Raw genomic sequence first — 18,162 nt, forward strand, 5'->3', positions numbered from 1 at the left:
CTAAAAGGATTTGCAGAGACTTAGCTGTCCTGGTTAGGCCTGAAAGGAACAGCAATCACTTGTACAGCTGGGGCCTCCACGCACAGCTACAAAAAATGTCTTTGAAGAGTTTCCAAGATGAGAAGAAGACCTCTGACTCTAGTCACTTCAGAGATGGAGTGAATCAGAGTTATTAGGACTGGGGAGAAGGGGTCCTCACCTACCGTCCCGTGTCAGGGACTGAGTATCAACCAAGAAGGGCAGTTCTGGTGATAGGAAGACAAGCTCCTACTCTGTCAGGGAATGGAAGCAGGAGAGCTGAGAGCAGCAAGCAGTCCTGTGGCACTGCATTTCCTTTCAAATGCCTGTGAGTATCCCCGTCCTCCTTAAATAAGGAATACAATCCGACAAGGAAGAAGACAAGACATGTAATTCTCTCCAGTTGTGGGAGCTGGTGGGCTAGACTCCACTCCTGGAAGAACCCACGGTAAGAGGGGTGACAGGTTTTAGCGTTCAACCTTGGTCTCAGCTGTGTGACCGCATCTCAGATAGCGCATCAGATGCTAACACAGGAGGCCAGGGGCTTTGTAGATGCATGGTAGTTGCTGATCAAGAAGTTCTCAGAAGTAAAGGACAACTGGAAGCCCAGCCTCCTGCTGGAATACTTCACAAAACAGTGTTTGCAAAGGTTGGTACCAGAAACCCTGGACAGCCCTGTCAGAGGCTGTTAGAAAAGGACAATGAAAGCTTCAAGAGACACAGCATGAGGAGAGGACAGCAACCTGCTTCAAAAAAAAACATTCCTGAAACCTTTTCTCTCCCTGTTTTCGGGTGTAGCACATCTCAACAGAGGTGTAAGGGTTATCAGCCAGCCATAAAAGACATCTGGTACAGAAGGGCAGCAAACAGAACTTAATGGTTGCAGGTTACTATGGTTTTCTTATGGTTTTCCTGAAGATTAAGTTAAAGGATGAGAATGACCAACAAAAAGTACAGTTCACAAAGACCAAACAAAGCAGAGGAGCAATAAGACTACACTTAAAGAAAACAAAACAAAACAGAGGACAAAGCACAATTGGGAGAGAGTTCAAAGTATGCTTTAGTCCTATGTGGTTAAAAAGAACTAAATAAGGATCTACTCTGTTCTGTACTAAATACCAAAGGGGTTGGGGCACGAATCCCTACAGCACCAAGGGAAGAAAGAAAATGTATGTGATTAACCAGTTATCAGGCACATTTATGAACAAAATTATTTATCACCGACCACTGATTCTAGCATATTTACCATTGAAAAGCATTACAACTTCAGATGAAAAACATTCTTAAAAGTAGGGAGTACTCCTTGGTAAACCAAGGGCTTTCCTCAGGAAAAGATGAAAGGAAACAATCAACATCTAAAAATGACCTTAATTTCTGGCTAGTCCTGTAAGAGCTGTTTACAATTGCTTACACATGAAAATAAGGCTACACACCGGCTTACAGACAGCAGGAAGAAACTAATGGATGTTTAGGATGGTTTTGTTTTCTGTGCCCTAGCCGACAGCAATGACAAAAAAGGTAAGCCTCAAGTGTTCTAGACTCACATGCACCGTAACAGTGCAAATGTGTCTATTAAGCTTACAGACCTAGAAGAAGCGCTTAAAAAAGTGTTGGTGTTGAAATATTTCATATTCATGAAAATCCTAGCCTCTTAAAATTATGCCTATATGCAATACATATCCTGCCTCTTCACTGGAAAAAATAAGTCACTGTAAAAATGAATTGATTTCCGTATGTGCCTAACAGTCTGCGAGCAGCGTTTCTGAAGCGTTACAGCCCATGCCAGGTGTGAGGCGGCTGGCGACCAGCAGCTCTTACGTGTGGCTTCCACCAAGGTGACTCTTCGAATTAAGAGACGCCGACTCCTGACCCTTGCTTGCCTTCTAATTCTGTGGTTATATGCATGTCTCAGCTGAACATTTCCAATCTGCAGGCTGCTAGGTTTCACGGGTGCTTAACTCTTGAAAAACATATTCCAGCCACCAACACTAAAAGCAGCAAACTCCACAGTTGCAGTTATTTCTGTTTTGCTCCCTAACGCGCTGGTAGCAGGATCAGAGTGAGAAGCATTCTGCTTGCACAGCACACGTGCTCAACTGGGGATAATGCTCCTAGAGAAATATCTGTGGTTCTTCGAAGCTAGAAGTACCAGGGCAGGTCACACCATGCTACACCAATCTATAACACAGATCTTGAAAAGCCCAGCAACACTAATATGTATGACTTTTATAGCAAAAACAGATGTTAATAATTCCAAAGAAGACCTTATGCATCTCATTTTATTGAAAAAGAAACACAGAGGTTATAAACCTAGCAACAAAACCTAGATCTCCTGATCTCTCTCTCTCTGCCTGCAGCGTATCTTGTGTACCTGACTTTTAGGTATTACTGGAGGAATTTTGATTTCTAAGAAGCTAGTAAGTATGGATAAGGCCACAATAAAGACATCTTAAGGGATGCTTATTTAAATAAATACAAGATATGAACTTAAAACAAAATAGCCACTTATGATCAATCCCTTGCATGGTTTTCTCATCTTGGAATACTTACGCTGTATTCAGGAATCAGCTTATTCACTGTCTACACAGTGAGATAATTCCCAAGAAAACTAACGCTTGCATTACATTTACAACATTAATAGACAAATTTCACATAATTCAAAGGAATGGGGTTTTTTTTTTAAAGCCTTGGGTTGAAATGCAAAGCAATATTGTTGTGATTTCAGTGTTTTCATTGGTGGGGCAGACATGCACAGTTATAAACAGCAATTATTCTTCCTGAGCTGAATGTGGGAACCACGGGAGGGGAAGTTACAGAGAGAAAAGTGGTGGCTCACCTGTAGATGATGTTGAGCATGCTATGCTCACAGTCATTGGTGCTGTAAACGCTCAGTTTGTCCAACAGGTCCAGCAGATGTGTTGAGAAATTGCTATCAAACTTGTTGATCGTTGCTTCGAAGCCAGATGTCAGGTGGAGGTTGTCGGCATGCTCTGCTAAAAGCTGTCAAGACACAGGCATAGTGGCCCCATGTGTTTGCTGATTCACACTTGGCAAAGAGATGCAATTATTCCCTCCCTATTTCCTAACCTGCTCAAAAATACTGGCATAAAACTTAACAGTCGCTCAGCCACTAAAATAAATCTTTCAAAACAGTTGCGAGGTCCTTGGTAGCTAAAAACCTTGCTACGCCTATCTGGGAGAACCCCAGAGTAGATCCCAGTAAAGTTATCCTCAAATATATGCTGTCATTATTTATTTTCAAGCAGGAGGAAAAGCCAGTAAGCAAAAAGTGAGTGTTGCCTAAGACAGGTTGTAACCTCTGGCGCACTCCGATTGCATTGCAGTGCGGTGGACCCTACAGGCTGTGTGCCAGAGAGGGGCTTTCAGCGGGACAGGAGGCAGCCTGCTAACCACAGAGGATGCCAAACAAATCACTTAGTACGCGTGCATCTAGATAGAGAAATATGGACAAGACAAATGCCCCAGATATGAAAGAGATGGACTGCAAAGAGTCACACCTGACAGTTTATTGGCTTATCCATCACAAAATGCTAGTTCTGGAAATAAGAAAGCTCTTGAGTTGCAGAAAGCCTGTATGCGGGTACCCACTGCACAGCTGAAAATACAACTAAGAACTTAAAAACAAGTGCAGGGACTGCTGTGGGAGACAGGGTCCAAAGCAGTACCAAATCATCCAAATGAGAATACCATCAGCACTCCACACTGCCCTCAAAAATGCCCACAATTCCGCAAAGATTCTGCTTTTGGGGCCGGAGGTGCTCTAGAAAGTAGGAAGGTCTACCTGCAAGAGGTAGCCACCCTGACTGCAACCCAGGCAGCATTCACAGAGGAAAGGGCCCAGGTGTCCATCCCACGTCCCACCTTGCTGGTCAGCTTCTTCTTCGCAGTCTCTTCAGCACGCTCCTCCTCTGTCGGTGGGCCCAGCATCGTGCCGTGCTCTAAGGTGAGCCGGTCCATCTCATTATCCAGCTTCATGCTCTGGGTGAACCTCTGGGAACAAGAGAGGGTTGGGGAAATGGTTAGATCCCATTTTTTTCAATTATGGCAAAGCTGATGCAGTTCTGCCAGCCCTGCAACTAGCTAACTCCCATGAAAGCTAACTCTGAGATTAAATGTACGATGTTAATACACAAAGCTCCCTAAACCCAAAGGAAGGTGGGGTTTTTTTAAAGCTATGGGCTCCCTGAGATGCTGGCTAGAGTGTGCTCACGAGATCAGTCTCCATGGGTCCAATCACCAGTCCTTGCCTGACCCTCAAAAGAGCATGCTAAAAACTACAGAGCCCTACAACTTACACCTCAAATTCTGCTGCAGGACTGGCCGAAGAGAGGTAATTTGGTTCATACAAACCTGATCCCAACGCTGAAAAAGAGGAGCATAGAGAATTCTGTGGAGGGAGAAACCACAGAAACCATTTGGGAGAAAGGATGAGGGTCTGAGCAGGCAAGCTCTAAAGCCTGCTGGCGGAAGGAACGGAGGCTCGTCCACGTGCGTCGAGGACAAGAGGGGTTGAGTTGAAAAAAGGGACTGTCATAGCTGGCTGGCACCGGCATGGTCAATACGGGGAGGTTGTACATACCTGCATGCAGTTTGTGAACATGACACAGACAGACATCAGCTTGGAGAAGATCTTCAGCAGCTCCGGATTGGTTAGCATGCAATCCTTCAAGCAGTTATCCAGGAAGCTTGTGTGGTGGCTCAGGACATCATCAATATTAGATGCCTGTGACAGGATAGTACAATAATGAAAAAACAAACCAGGACTGCTGTGCTGCACCGGACCAAAGCTCTGACCCAGCATCCTGCCTCTGACAGTGACCTCTCAGACATGCTCTGGGGCGTGTGGAGATTCTTGTCACGTACCTTCCAGCTTTGAGAAACAGCCTGAAATGGAGGCTGTATTTGCATTACTGCATTCAACAGCCCTTCACAGGCTTTTTACCTTTGATTTGTCACATCATCTTCTCAACCAAATTATGCTTTCTTTAATCATCCAAACCCTCCACTGGAAAGGAGGCTCAGGATGGAGTTACCTGCACTTCTTTTGCTTTTAAATCTGCCTGTCATGCCCACTCCCACCTTCACAATCTCAGTAAAGTCAGCTACAATAAGTGGAGAAGAGAAAAATAAATCAAAGAACCTTAAATGTCAGTAAGTTTACAAGGCTTAAAAAATACAGGTTTTTCAAAAACGTGTTTTAGGAGCACATTACGGAACTGGGACATGCAGTGCTGTAAGGATTCTGTAAGATTTTTGTCCAGCTCTGCTATTTCAACGGGGTCTTTCAGTCTTGAGTTTTAAATGATAGATTAAAAACCCCCTCTCACTCTGTACAATTATGGGATGTGCTGAAGCTGAGAACACAAGTCAAGCTTAGGAAAGAACCATACGACTAAAATTGCCAAGGTATCCGCACTGCTCCATCAGAATCAATGCCAACCCCCTGCCCCATAACCTTTTAAACAAGTAGTACAGAACAAGGATAAATGCCGCCCTCTAATGCAATGAAGATGCTAGTTGTGTTGATGAAGACAATGATATTGTGAAGATGAAAATACTAGTTATATTTTTAGGAAGAAAGCACCTTAACTTCAAGTGGAAATGCACAAGAGAGAAGTCTGACAAATAAAAAACCAGCATAAGGCACTACACGAGACCAGTGAGGATCATCCTTTTCCCTCCTAAAATGCAAATGAAAGGAAAAAACTGCCCCAATCTGTAGGCTACAGAGGTTAAAGAGCCAGTGCTGCACCCTCTGTTTGGAAATATATGATGCTTTTATTTAAATCAAGGAAGATTTTACTCAGTAGCTGGGGATATGTCATCCCTGGTGATCAGCTCTTTTAAAGGACTGCATAACAAAGTGGTTGCTGAAACAGCTTCTTTAGCTGGCAGTGTTGAGATGTTCGACTCACAGGTGCCCGTATCACAACAACGCCTAGAGCCAGACTTTTCCTGCCCCGGCATTGGTAGAGGGCATGCTCCATCTCCCAGAGATTTAAAAAGCCTTGAAGGACACTGATGAGGATGAGAGGCAGACATACATTTGGATTACGTCTCAAAGACTTTGCTAACTTGCCAAAAAACTTTCTCAGTTTCAAGTGATGACTTATACACATATTCACATCACGGGCATCTTTGAGTCGTTACTACTGCACTATTACTTGGAGAAGCCCTTTATGTACAGCACAACGGTAGGAATGCTCTACAAAACGCTGCAGCAGCCCTCAAGGTTTCAGAAACGAAGAAGCGTATGGTGAAGGCACGGACAGATCTCCTGTAAGTCAGCCAAGAAATCAACTGAAGATGTCTGGACCTGTTTATGATCTTTGCACCAAAGACAATGATGTTGTGAAGATTCTTCTTCCTTTTCCATAGTTTCTTTCTTCTTCCTTTTCCATAGTTTTCTTTCTTCTGTGCAAGGCGATGTTCAGCAGAACAGCAGCTTTACATAACAGGGTGCAGAGTATGAGCTGGGCATAGACAGGAGGGTGCACCAGAAGAAAAGGATATATGACTAATAAAGCAGAAAGGTGACGTAGAACAGCAGCTCTCTTTGCAGTGTGATAATAACAACAGTTCCCAGATACTTTAAGTGCCTCCAACAAAATGTTTAAGAGCCACCTGCAGTAACTGAAATTAGGCATTTTTTTTCCCCTATATTACATTTGTTAACTTAAGACTTCCGTTGCAAGTTCTCTCAAGCACACACACTCACCAATTTCAGGTTCTTCTCAAGAATGTGCCATGTTGGCTCCATCACTTCAAACATCATGTAATACTGGATATTCTGTACAAAATTCAGCATCCGCTGCCGCAGTGTGAAAGCACCAGCAAACCTAGGGGAGAAATCACACCCACGCAACTTAGAGCTAGCAAATGCCATGAAGAACTATCACCAGGCTTGCACAGTCAGGCAGAGCTAAATATTTCTGTCCTAGCAAATTCACTGCTGCAATGTGAGAGAGATTATAAAGTTAATGCAAACCATCTCTGATTATTTTCCACATATTCAAATGGCTTTCCCTCAATTGCTAGAGTCAGAGTTTTGAACCTGTTGTAGACTGGTCAATTACTCTGAATATTTGCTTATATTCAACTAAAATTTGAATACTAAATATTAAGCAATTTTACTAGTGAACTATCTAGTGAGACACGCCTTAGTTAGCAGGGCAAAATATAACAAGATAAATGGTTCACGTTTCTTTCCAGCCTTACTTGTTAAATGAGCACTTAAAAATATTCTATGCCTTGCATCGACATGTTCAGAGGATCCAAATATTTAATCAAATCACCTGCCACCTAGGGTACTTAATGCAATTTCACCTTAAAAATAAAATGGTGGGATTATATAGAGGTTCTTTCAATGTTAATTTATGCAGGCTCTGTGATAGCAAACTAAGAACTGACTTCAGCACACGGGGACAGGTCACCGGAGAGGTGGGGGATACCCACCCTAAGGGTTTTCCACGACGGCTGCCCTGTCCCCTGCTGATCACAGTTGTCCTCTGAGCTGGAAGTTGGACTAGAGATCCTCACAGGCCTCTTCCGCTAACACCTCTACGATTACTGGAGAACCAGAGCTACAGTCACGGTGGCTGAGGTCAGGTAACCTTGTGACAAGAAAGTGCCACTGGCAAGGCAGAAGGTACTACTTCGCAATGCGGGGACCTGCCTCGCTCTCCAAACAGGCACCTCCAGCACCTGGAGTGCAGATCCAAAGATGAAAATCTACCCTCACAGATGGAACAAGACAGAATGATTTCCCGGGAAAACACCCCACCAATTTTACCTTTTTCAATTTGTATCACACCAAAACCCCAAACATTAGCCAAGCTGTGTGAAGGTCACGAGCCCTTGCGAGTGGTCTGGCCAGAAGAGAAGGATGTTGCTTTTGAACAACTGGGGTCCTTGCTAATCTTGCTGATGCTAAAGTAGCGACCAAGACGATATGTGCACAGATGTCCTCTGCTGTAACTGTGTTCAGTGTAGAATGAGCTAGCCCTAAAGACCATCTCTTCTTTTTCAAAACTTCATGCCAACAAAGAGGAATGAGCCAAGTAGCACAAAGATTTTTGAGCAGACACTTCCTACTGAAACCTAAAATGTTGTATTTTGACATCTCTCAGCCTGTAAGAAATTTGTAAAGCTCTTTTTCAAATCAAAATGATCTGATCCATATCACGACATATCTAACTAGCAAGAAGGAAAATCAAACCTTCATATCTGATCCAGCAGAAAAAAAAGGCCATACCACTTAGCTGAATGCAGGGAGAATTGCTTGGCCGTCTTATTGCTGATCCAAACGTTGCACAACTGTCTTTCCACATGTTTGCAATAGAACATGTGCCTGAAGAGCATCTGGTATCTTGTTAGTGCTTTCCTGGAAAGAAAGGAGAAACGCATCCAGATTAAGCCCTGTTCTGATTGACAGACTAAGCTGTGAAGGCTGAGGCTGCTCAAAGGCAAAGAGACTTTACACAATATGTTCCTTACGCCTTCAGACACACACAGATCCGCACTGAAACAATTCGAACCAAAGAAAAAAAATCACATTTGTAACCATCCCGAAGAATTTCTCTCCAAGGAGTCCCTCCTCCGTACTTCCTGCCAGCGGGTACATCACCAGCTTCCTTCTTCAATTCCCTCGAGCTACCTGCAGAAAGGTCACTCACACAGATGCTGGGACGGAGGGCTGAAAGCCTGCAGTCGTGTACCCCCTGCACCAAAACTGCCATGATCACCAAAACAATTCACAAGGATTTTCCAAAAAGATGAAGAAGAAGCTGTAACCAAGCTACAGGCAGCATTACCCCACCAGCAATGCACTGCCAGAAGCAGATGGCGATGCTTATTTATAGCTTCAGGGACTGGATTCAGGTCTGCATTCAGACTCTTCAGTGTAGGTGTCTACAGAGCTCCAGTCGATACAGTTCGTGAAACCTTACCAAATAGTATTTTCACTTCCATAGCTACCATCAGAGCTAATACACCCAATTTGAAAGAAAGAGACATAATTTCAAAAGCATCACGCCATCAGAAAAGTCCCACTGTGTCAACTGATTCTTTAAAGGGGAAATTAAGGGACAAACTAATTGTTGGCATTTAACAATTCAACATCTGTTACCCTGTTCAAGTAACACTGCTTGTCCCATTTGCCCTGGCTTACAGCAGCACGTCTGCCAGTGTTTCTCCAGGGAAACTGGAGGCAAATCCCTGCAGAAAAATGAACCTCTCAGTCCCTCATAACTCAATTAAATGCAAAATAGCTTGCTAAAGCAATTCTAGCAACAGCCTGCATCCGTCTAGTTTGCAACCAGGGAAAGTGCATTTTTTTCCACTCTCCACGTTTGAGAAATGTTTGATTCTTGCATGGAAACCCTCTTGTGAGAGTTCATATTCTCAAGGGAGATACTTCAGAAAGCCATGGACAAATGAAAACTGGATGACCAGTCACAAGTAAAACCAGGGACCAGTCTGAGAAATGGTGTCTTCCCACCATTTGAAATGAAAGTTTTACTTTCCAAGCGTGCCTTAGACATGGTCTAGTAGGGCTCTACTGAAGAAACGATCCATATTCCATAGCAGGGCTCAACAACCCCAAAGCATTCCTTACTAGTCAGCAACTTATAATGTCACTTTAAAGATACAGGGTTTCCAGTATTTTGCTGTGTGGAAACGTGCTTCAACCCTATGCAAAAGCTTCTGCCCTTTTTTCTGTCAGTGGATTGATACCTTACCTGTTTATAATAAGGGACAGAGGCCACTTAACAATGTAGTCAAAGGAAAATGCTTCCAGACCGCTGAGAGTGAGCTCTGTGGGATCTGCACTGATAATGGCCTTCTCCTGTTTCGTTTCTATGGCCAATACCCTCAAGAGCTGTGTAATGAGGTCATGGGGCATCAAGTCAATCTATAAAGGAAGAGCAGGGAAAAAATGAAGCCACAGGATACTCACAACTACTGCACAGCAACAGACATGTGGCAGGAGTGCGAATTATCACAGTCGCTCTCAAGTCATCAGACCAACCTAGGAAGCAATAGTGAATGGTATGATCTGGAATGGAGCAGCAGAAACCGGAGCAGTGTCGCTCTAGTGTTTAACCATCAGCATACAACATACTGCTCCGCTGACCGCTCTCCCTTGCCCTCGGCCTCTCTAAGGTCTATTCAGACCTCACGCTCCCCAAGCCCAGCCTCTCCGCTGCTTCACATCTGTAAAATACGCAATCATTAATAGGCAGGACTTCTAATCAGGTATTTTCTTGTACTCCAAAGTCAACATCCAAGCTGAGAATAAGCATGAGAGACACACTACTGCTTCTACCTCATCCTGGGGTCACCCAAAAGCACCTTCTCCGTGTTCAGATGCCAGCAAGAAAACGCAGCCCCGTGTCCAGTGTGGGTGCTTTCAGTTGCTAATCTGGATGACAGAGGACTTAACCCAGAGAAGGTCTACCGAAGGACAACCATCAATTCTCTTTTCCTTCACTGTACATTAAGCAGGTTCTTACAGGCACACAGATCTTCCCAAATCATGGCAGGCCTTCTGCTCAAATTCAATTATCTGGTGCTTACATATATTCTCACCTTTAAATCATCCTTGAAAGGATCTGTGTTGGCTGTGCTCATTCGCAGGGCTAATTCAAGCAGAGCCTCTAGCCTCGTAGTTATGATGTCATCTACAGGCTTCTTAAGTTCCTCCTCTGTGAGATCCATGAAGTGAACAAAAAAGTCCCCTTGATCCATCAGGAAATAGTGTTTTATAGATCTGCTCAAGAAAATGAAGAGACAATTGATTATGTTTTTTAAAGCCCAAGTTAATCCATATTAAATCTAAAGGAACAAAAGCAATCAATTCAGCCAGCCTGCTGGGTTTGATCACAAAATGTTCCTCTTCATAGAGAACACACAGCCATAAATAACCAATTTGGAGACTAGTCTTTTATGCATGTCCCCTCCTCCCTACCACCTCAGTCAGGATGCTTTTGTGCAGTCAGATCAGGGCTGCTGTTGTTCTTTTTTCCCTTGAAAAATGCACCTTAGAAAAAAAAACGTGTGCGCTACATTGCTGAGCAAAGGCTCGTACTGCTATCCTGAGCAACACTCCAACCTCCACGGCGTGCGGATCCATCCAAGAGGCAGTTGCCAATTCAGAGCAGAATCTTGGACTCCTTTGAACGAACAAGTATCTGTGCTGATTTTTTAAGTACTCCAGGTACTTGCGTTGACTTCTGCTATAGTGGGATGCATAAACTTTAATTTTCACTTGGCATCAGAGAGAGTTAACTGCAGTGGGCCAGGAGCTTGGAAATAGCTCAGAGGAGAGTTTGAGGATTAACTTAGCGCCTGACCAAAGACCACACAATAACTGCAGTTTTCAGAGCAAAAATAGGACCAGCACAGCCTTAACACAATGTGGCTGCAGACTCCTGATCACTGTCAATTTGGGATGATGCTCAGCCCCTCTGTTTCCCTGACTATCATTACTCTCTTGAACCAAGAAAACTCCCCCAGTTACGATGAAGTTGTGACAGTGTCAGTGGTTAACTGAGGACACCACAGGTAGGGGAGCAAGACACTTATTGCTGACACACCCTAGAGTGCAAACCCAAATAAAAACCTGACCTGGCGACAATCCCACTTCAAGCAGGAGGTTGAACTAGAGATCTGCCGCGGTTGTTGGTCCCTTCCAACCAACATTTCTGGGATGGTGGAGAGAGAAAGTCAGTACGCCCACTTAACTGAGGAGACGTGGTTATCTGTCACAGGTTCCTGGGGTTTGACCACAACCACCCCACTTCAGCCTTCAAAGTGCACACCCGCGCTCAAGCTCAGTAGCTTCCTCCTCAACCAGCTGCCCCTGCACTTGCACCCCAGCAGATTACACACAGGAGAGCTGCTGAATGATCTAGCAGAGAGCCTGTTTCGAAGATGAGGCGGTCATAGACATCAACCCCAGCTGGAGAGGCTGAGCAGCACCTTCATCTGAAACTACATTGTGATGGACGGGCCCAACAGAGGACATGTCCACCAGAGCTTTGGAAGCCAGCGTCTTTTGTACAGTCCTATTAAGCAAAGAAGTCCTGGAGGGATGACAGTCATTAGAAAGGCTAGGAAGAATCTCCGTAATGACCGGCAGGTTTCAGACAGCTTTCATAACCTTTCAAGAAACAAGGCATAATCTCTGGTGGTTTTTACAGTGCAGGAAGGCACGTATCAGTTTCAAAGGAGTGAACCATGGATCTTCAGGTCTTCCCACAACCTCTCTCAGCTGGAGCCGTAGTGTTCCCAGGTCTGGAGCAGACACCTTTGTTGCAGCTACAACTTCTTCAGACCTAGCAAAAAGCAAGCCCAAAGTAATCCCACCTGGCCTGCTAGGCACATTCACTTCAGTCACCATTACTGCTCCAGCTTATGTCTCCCAATGGGCATCTTCTTATGCAAGTCCCTTGGCAGGTTGGTCCCATGAAGCTCAGACCACTTTCTTTCACACTGTGTCACTGGTTTGAAGCACAACCTCTGCTACCAGGTCTCAGCCCAATTACAAACTATCTTACAACCAGCTATGGACTGCAATCTCCTACCTATTTGTTGCTGTCTTGGTCTTCTGGACAGTTAAGATTTCTATTTTTACTGTTTTCTGAAGATAGTAATATACTAAAAGCTTGATTCACACAAGGAAGCTGGAGTTTGCATGCCAGAATGCACTTGCATTTGCTATCGGCTGAACATATTACGAGAATCAAAATGTAGGTTATTAAAATGAACAATGTTAAGAAAAACTCCGCACCGGAACTTTGGGTTAATACACTTACTCTATTCCAACTACCTATGTTTGCATGAACAATAACCATGGCATATATTTGGCGAGATGCTTAATATCACACTATTTCTTATTCACGCTAAACTCTTCTTGATCGTACCAGATGATATTAGGAAACCCCTTTCCCGGGTGGGAGTGACATGCAGCCGTGGGGCAAGTCATGAGAGAGGTGGGGGATGTTCATACGTGAGGGCGGGTTTTGGGACTGAGCTAGACAAAGCCACGGCTGCCCTGACCTAGTTTGGGCAACAGCCTTCCAAGGAAGTTGGACTAGAGACCCCCTGACATCCTTCCCACCCAACATTTCTATGATTTTACACTCTTCTTGTTTTTCCTTCAGGAAAAAAACCCAAATATTATTTTTTCAGGTCAACCTTTCTAATGGAAATAAAGAGAATACATTAATAATATCCCAAGAAAAGAGAGCTACCTTCAAACACTTACGTTCACTGTCAGAACCAATCAATTTAACATGCATTTAGTAAAATAAATCAAACCTTAGGTGAGCCACCAGCTCTTTCTCCTCCATTAGGAAATCCAGAAGAACTTTGCTAGCATAGTTATATGCTTTTTCTATTTGTTCCACATATGCTCGCTCTTTCAAAGTATAGATGACCTCTTTAGCCACAGGGCAGGTAACATCACGTCCACATTCTCGCACAACATTTAAATATTTCCCTAGGAGCAAAAAGAAAGAATGACCCATATTCATACCTACTGTACATCCAACAGGGAAACTTTCAGACCACTACCTTCAAGCAGAAGATACGCTGTGAAATGTTTACACTAAGTTCTACTGAAAGCTGGAAAGGATTTAGACGCTTTTCAAAAGATGATACAGAACTTTAAATTAGGCACCTAGTATCACGTTTAAGGAGAGATTTAGAAATGGTTTTGTTTCCCAGTGGTGGCAAAACATCTCTGCAGATAGCCAGAAACTTGGAAGATCTGGTGCTGCTCTTCAGAAGTAGCTTGTGGCGGGTTTTGTACTTATGGCAGAGAACAATGGCAGCTATCAGGCTGCATGCTTCATTTAGATACCCAAATTAAAACTCAGCATGTTCAAACCGCAGTTGTCTAGCTCCATCTAGCTAGCTGCTAGAAAACTGTACCCACGAAACAGAGCAGTAAGACAGACAGCTCCCCTTGCTGCTGGACTCCTTCCCACATGTTGTTTTATTTATGGGATTTGGGGTTCTTTTAAATCTGATTCTTCTATTTCTCTGGAAAGTTAGCTGGACAACCCCATAAACTGGCAAAGCACGATGCCATTTACTTTATCTTTACATAAAGAATGGTAATGCTTGTCTCAAGACTCCTCTTACATCAAAAGCATATCTTTACCTACCTGTGCTTAGTATTTTGTCAGCCATTTTCTGCAAGAATGAGGGAATCTGTTGCTGAACAACAGTATATCTTTGATCCCAATACTTGTCATTATAGTCTTCCTGAATCTTCTCCTTCTGCAGCTCATGTTCCTCCACCATGAACTCACTGAACAGTTAAAGCAGATGTTTAGAAGCAGGAAGTGGTACAATGAGGATTACTTTTTTTGACCTGTAAACTGGTAATATGATCTATCAGAGAGAAGGTTTCACGAAAATACATTCCAATCAAGAACTGAAATGAGTCTGTATTTGTAGTAAGAGAAGAAGCATTATGCAGAGTACTTCTGCTAACCTGCAATTAATTATGACAGAAAGAGAATTTTATAGGGTTCACAAACCAAGTTTAAACCTTATTTGGTTGTCAGTGTAGAGGTGAGGAAGCCGGCCTTTGTCTGACTTCTCACCATCAGGAAGGCATTAATTTTAGCTATTTTAACTTGAGTTTTGCCCCCCTTAGGATTCTGAAAATGTGGGAAACAAAAACGCTGCATAAACTATGAAACACAGTGAAATGCTTCAAATGATTCTACAAAAGCCAAGAAACTTCAGAGAGTGTTGTTAGCTCGTATGAGATTAGCATATTAGTGGACTACATTTAACATAGATTCACTGAGTTATCACGCTTGTGCCCCATGAGAAGAGGGCTCACCCCTGTTGTGAAGAGGATGAGGATGTGAGAGGAGAATACTTAAAGGGGAACAGGCATGGTAAGGTGGAATTTGAGCGGACTGCATATTTGAACAGTTGTGCTATTGATTTTTACACATAATTTCCTTGAATTTGGAAAAATAAAGCAAGTGAGAGTGTCTCTGACTGTATAACCACTGAATCAAATAAGAAATATAGTTAAACATGCTCCAGCAGCTCCCCTTCCTTGCAACGCTGCCTTGTCTACCTACTGCTGCCAGGTCCAGGCCCCTAGGCTACGCAGAGCAGAGGGATGGGTGCACTAAAAAAGTAGAAGTCAAAGACCTGAACGGTATTTCTTAGCTTTTGCATTTCCTTTTCATTCCTTAACTGTTCTTTACCTGTATGGATCATTAATGATGCCTCGATATATCCACTTTTCCAGAATTTCGAAGTAAGGCACACTGGCTGCCTTGGTTAAATACAGGCACAGCTCCTGGGCCTGGCTGTCCCCCGTGTAATTGAAAGTCTTGTCATGGAGTAAGCTCAGGGTTGATCCTCCCATACACTCACCTTTATCCACAGAAGTAGCTAAAATTCAAAAATATAGATATAAGACACAAAGCTGACACAGATTAATTGCACAAGCTATGTTGTTAAGCATAATGAAGTTGGCAGTCGATTAGCCGACCACCCTAAGTCACAGATCTCCATGTCAGCTGTAGACTCCTCCTGTGAAGATGCAAGGCCATTCCACCGCACAACCAAAAGCTCACATCCTGAAATGTCCTGAGATGAAAACCCAAATGATCCACAATCTAAAAAAGCAATAACCAAACCCAACCCTCCAGGGAAGGAGAACTGAACTCAGGTAGACACAAGGTACATGGTGGCTTAGAGTCCAAAAGCCTCCTACACCAAGTGGACCATGTATGGAGATCCACTTTCCAGGAGGTAGTGGAAGAAATGCACACTGCAGTGGCTTGCTGATCAGAAACCTCTGATCTCAAAAGCACTTCTGTTCTCAGCTGTAACACTGAGGTAGCTGTGTGTATAGCTCGAACATCAGGATTTAGGTAGGTTGATAGTGAAATCTGTACTTTGCCATCGCAAAAGGGACGTAGGGACAGAGGAATACAGTACTGCCATGAGTTTCGGATTGAAGTAAACCTTAATGCAGTTGGCTAACTGCTGTGTTCCAAAACACTGAAAATTTCAGGAAACGTGAATACCAAGCAGGATCATCCAATTCCAGATTGTAAATACAACAGATATTTACGTCCAGATAAATTCTCTGGGCTGAGCAGAGAGAAATATACAAGTATTCTCATGCCAAAGAGATAATTTTAACCAAAATTATTGAGGTAACTGCACCTGTGACCAACAACCTCACGCAACGGCACAGGCTGAGACCGACTGGCTGAGGAGCAGCACTGCAGAGAACAACCAGGGAGTCCTGGTGGACAACCAGCTGATCGTGGGTCAGCAGCGTGTCCTTGCAGTGATGAACGCCAACTGCACCAGGGCTGCACTGGCCAGCGATTATTCCCCTCTGCCCAGCACCGGTGAGGCCACACCTGGAACACTGCGTTCAGTTTGGGGTCCCCAGTATGAATGACAAAATGAAGAGTCCAGCAGAGGTTAATAAGGTGGTGGGGGACAGGTGCCCAAGGCATACAAGGAGAGCCTCAGGGAGCTGGGCTTGTGAGCTGAGAGAAGAGAAGATGAAGCTGGGGGTTGTCGAACATCATTCCTTCACTACCCAATGGATGGTTCTAGAGGAGATGGTATGAGACTCCTCTTGGAGGAGCACAGTGACAACATCAAAAGGGCGACAGTTACAAGAAGGGCAATTCCAGTTGGAGATACAGAAAGAAATGTTCACAAAAAGGGTGGTGAAGTCATGGGAAAGGGCCCAGAATGGTGGGGGGATCTCCACCGCTGGGGATTGTCCAGACTTGCCTGGACATGGGCCTGAGCAACCGGCTGTAGCTGTGAGCAAGGGGTTAGACTAGAAACTTCCACGGTTTCCTTCTGGTTGAATCGGTTTGTGGTTATACATCCACACACAGCTGGAGCGGCATTTGGAAAGAAGCCGAGTAGAGACAGCAGTGGTGGAAACAATTGATCCGAAGGGCATAGACTGTGAAGGTAAAAGGCATGGACTTGCCTCATGACAGCTCTGAAGGGTAGATTCAGCCCTAGAGCCCACTGCTCTCAAAAAAGAGCAGTGCTCTGACAAGTACAATTCCCCTTGGCTTTCTTCTTTAATATAATATAAAATTAAAATGACACATGCCCTGCCTGTGTTGCTACTCTGTACAGTTTTCCGAAGCCACTGTCATGCACCTGTCAAAACGTAATGACTGTATTTTTGAAACTTACCAAGCGAAGCAAGAATCTCCAGGGTCCTCATTGTTGGCTGGATATAAAACCAGAGTTTCTGCAGTGACAGAAGTCCCTGCCTCTGAAGGTGTTCCAGCTGGGTAATTAGTATCATGTATTCCTTGATTAGAGTCCGCATAGCAGCAGCCAGAGCGTGATTTACCTGTCCATACTCGAAGGAAGACTTCTCCTCTATAAACCTGTAAAAAGCAAAATGGAAACTCTTTCAGGCAAGACACCTTCTATCACTGTCAGGAATTTTATCTTCAGGACACTGTACAAGCACACGAGCAGATCGTGTGTTGGAAAGTGCACCAGGCTTCAGCTGGAGTTTCAGGTTCCACATTTGCTCTGTGTCCCCCTGCCTACTTCCCATCACCACATTTCCTAGTAAGGAAAGCTGTGGGAAGATGTTTCCTCTCAAATTGCAGGGGAACTAGAATTATTTGCAAAACTAATGTTAAAAGTGAGAGCCAGGATTTTCAAGGTGATTGTCTTTGCATAAGCAACAGGTTAAAGGACATGAAAAGATCTCAAAAGGAAGCAATGTGCACCCAGACATGTGGGGAAAGCACTGTTGCTAGCTTCTGACACCACATGCCACAGCAGGGATTATTCTGACCAGATTTAGACGGCTTCGTACGTGTTAGTGGAGACAGATGCTTCTAAACACAAGTCACATCATCTGGAAGGAGACATGTAAAAGAGATTGGATGAATCACATCCTAAAAATGCTTCTTTCTCTTTGCCAATCTTTTAGGGACTTTGAATCAAATGCAGACATCTACATAACAAGCATCTACTGTTAGTGAGGTGTACCTTATACTAAGAGCTTTTAACAATTAGTTAAGGTAGCTATGAGAAGCTAGGCAACAGTAGGTTCTCCTGCTCAGAAGC

General features: G+C 43.9%; 1 protein-coding gene across 7 annotated transcripts in view; it reads right to left on the bottom strand.

The window, feature by feature from the left end:
* The window catches only part of TUBGCP2 (tubulin gamma complex component 2), a 34,318-nt gene that overhangs the window by 4,320 nt on the left and 11,836 nt on the right, over positions 1-18,162 (bottom strand). For 6 of the 7 annotated variants that reach the window (XM_075154025.1, XM_075154029.1, XM_075154026.1 and 3 more), the window contains 11 exons: positions 17,266-17,465; positions 15,282-15,471; positions 14,214-14,359; positions 13,363-13,543; positions 10,630-10,810; positions 9,780-9,952; positions 8,294-8,422; positions 6,758-6,878; positions 4,619-4,762; positions 3,901-4,029; positions 2,855-3,018 (listed from right to left, as the gene is read on the bottom strand). In XM_075154025.1, the coding sequence (XP_075010126.1) occupies positions 2,855-3,018; positions 3,901-4,029; positions 4,619-4,762; positions 6,758-6,878; positions 8,294-8,422; positions 9,780-9,952; positions 10,630-10,810; positions 13,363-13,543; positions 14,214-14,359; positions 15,282-15,471; positions 17,266-17,465 (1,758 nt within the window). Of the gene's footprint in view, positions 1-2,854; positions 3,019-3,900; positions 4,030-4,618; positions 4,763-6,422; positions 6,485-6,757; positions 6,879-8,293; positions 8,423-9,779; positions 9,953-10,629; positions 10,811-13,362; positions 13,544-14,213; positions 14,360-15,281; positions 15,472-17,265; positions 17,466-18,162 lie in introns of those variants that run through there. The other variant, XM_075154032.1, reaches the window with a different exon arrangement.

This window comes from Calonectris borealis, chromosome 7, assembly GCF_964195595.1.
Source record: "Calonectris borealis chromosome 7, bCalBor7.hap1.2, whole genome shotgun sequence".
Taxonomy (NCBI): Eukaryota; Metazoa; Chordata; class Aves; order Procellariiformes; family Procellariidae; genus Calonectris; species Calonectris borealis.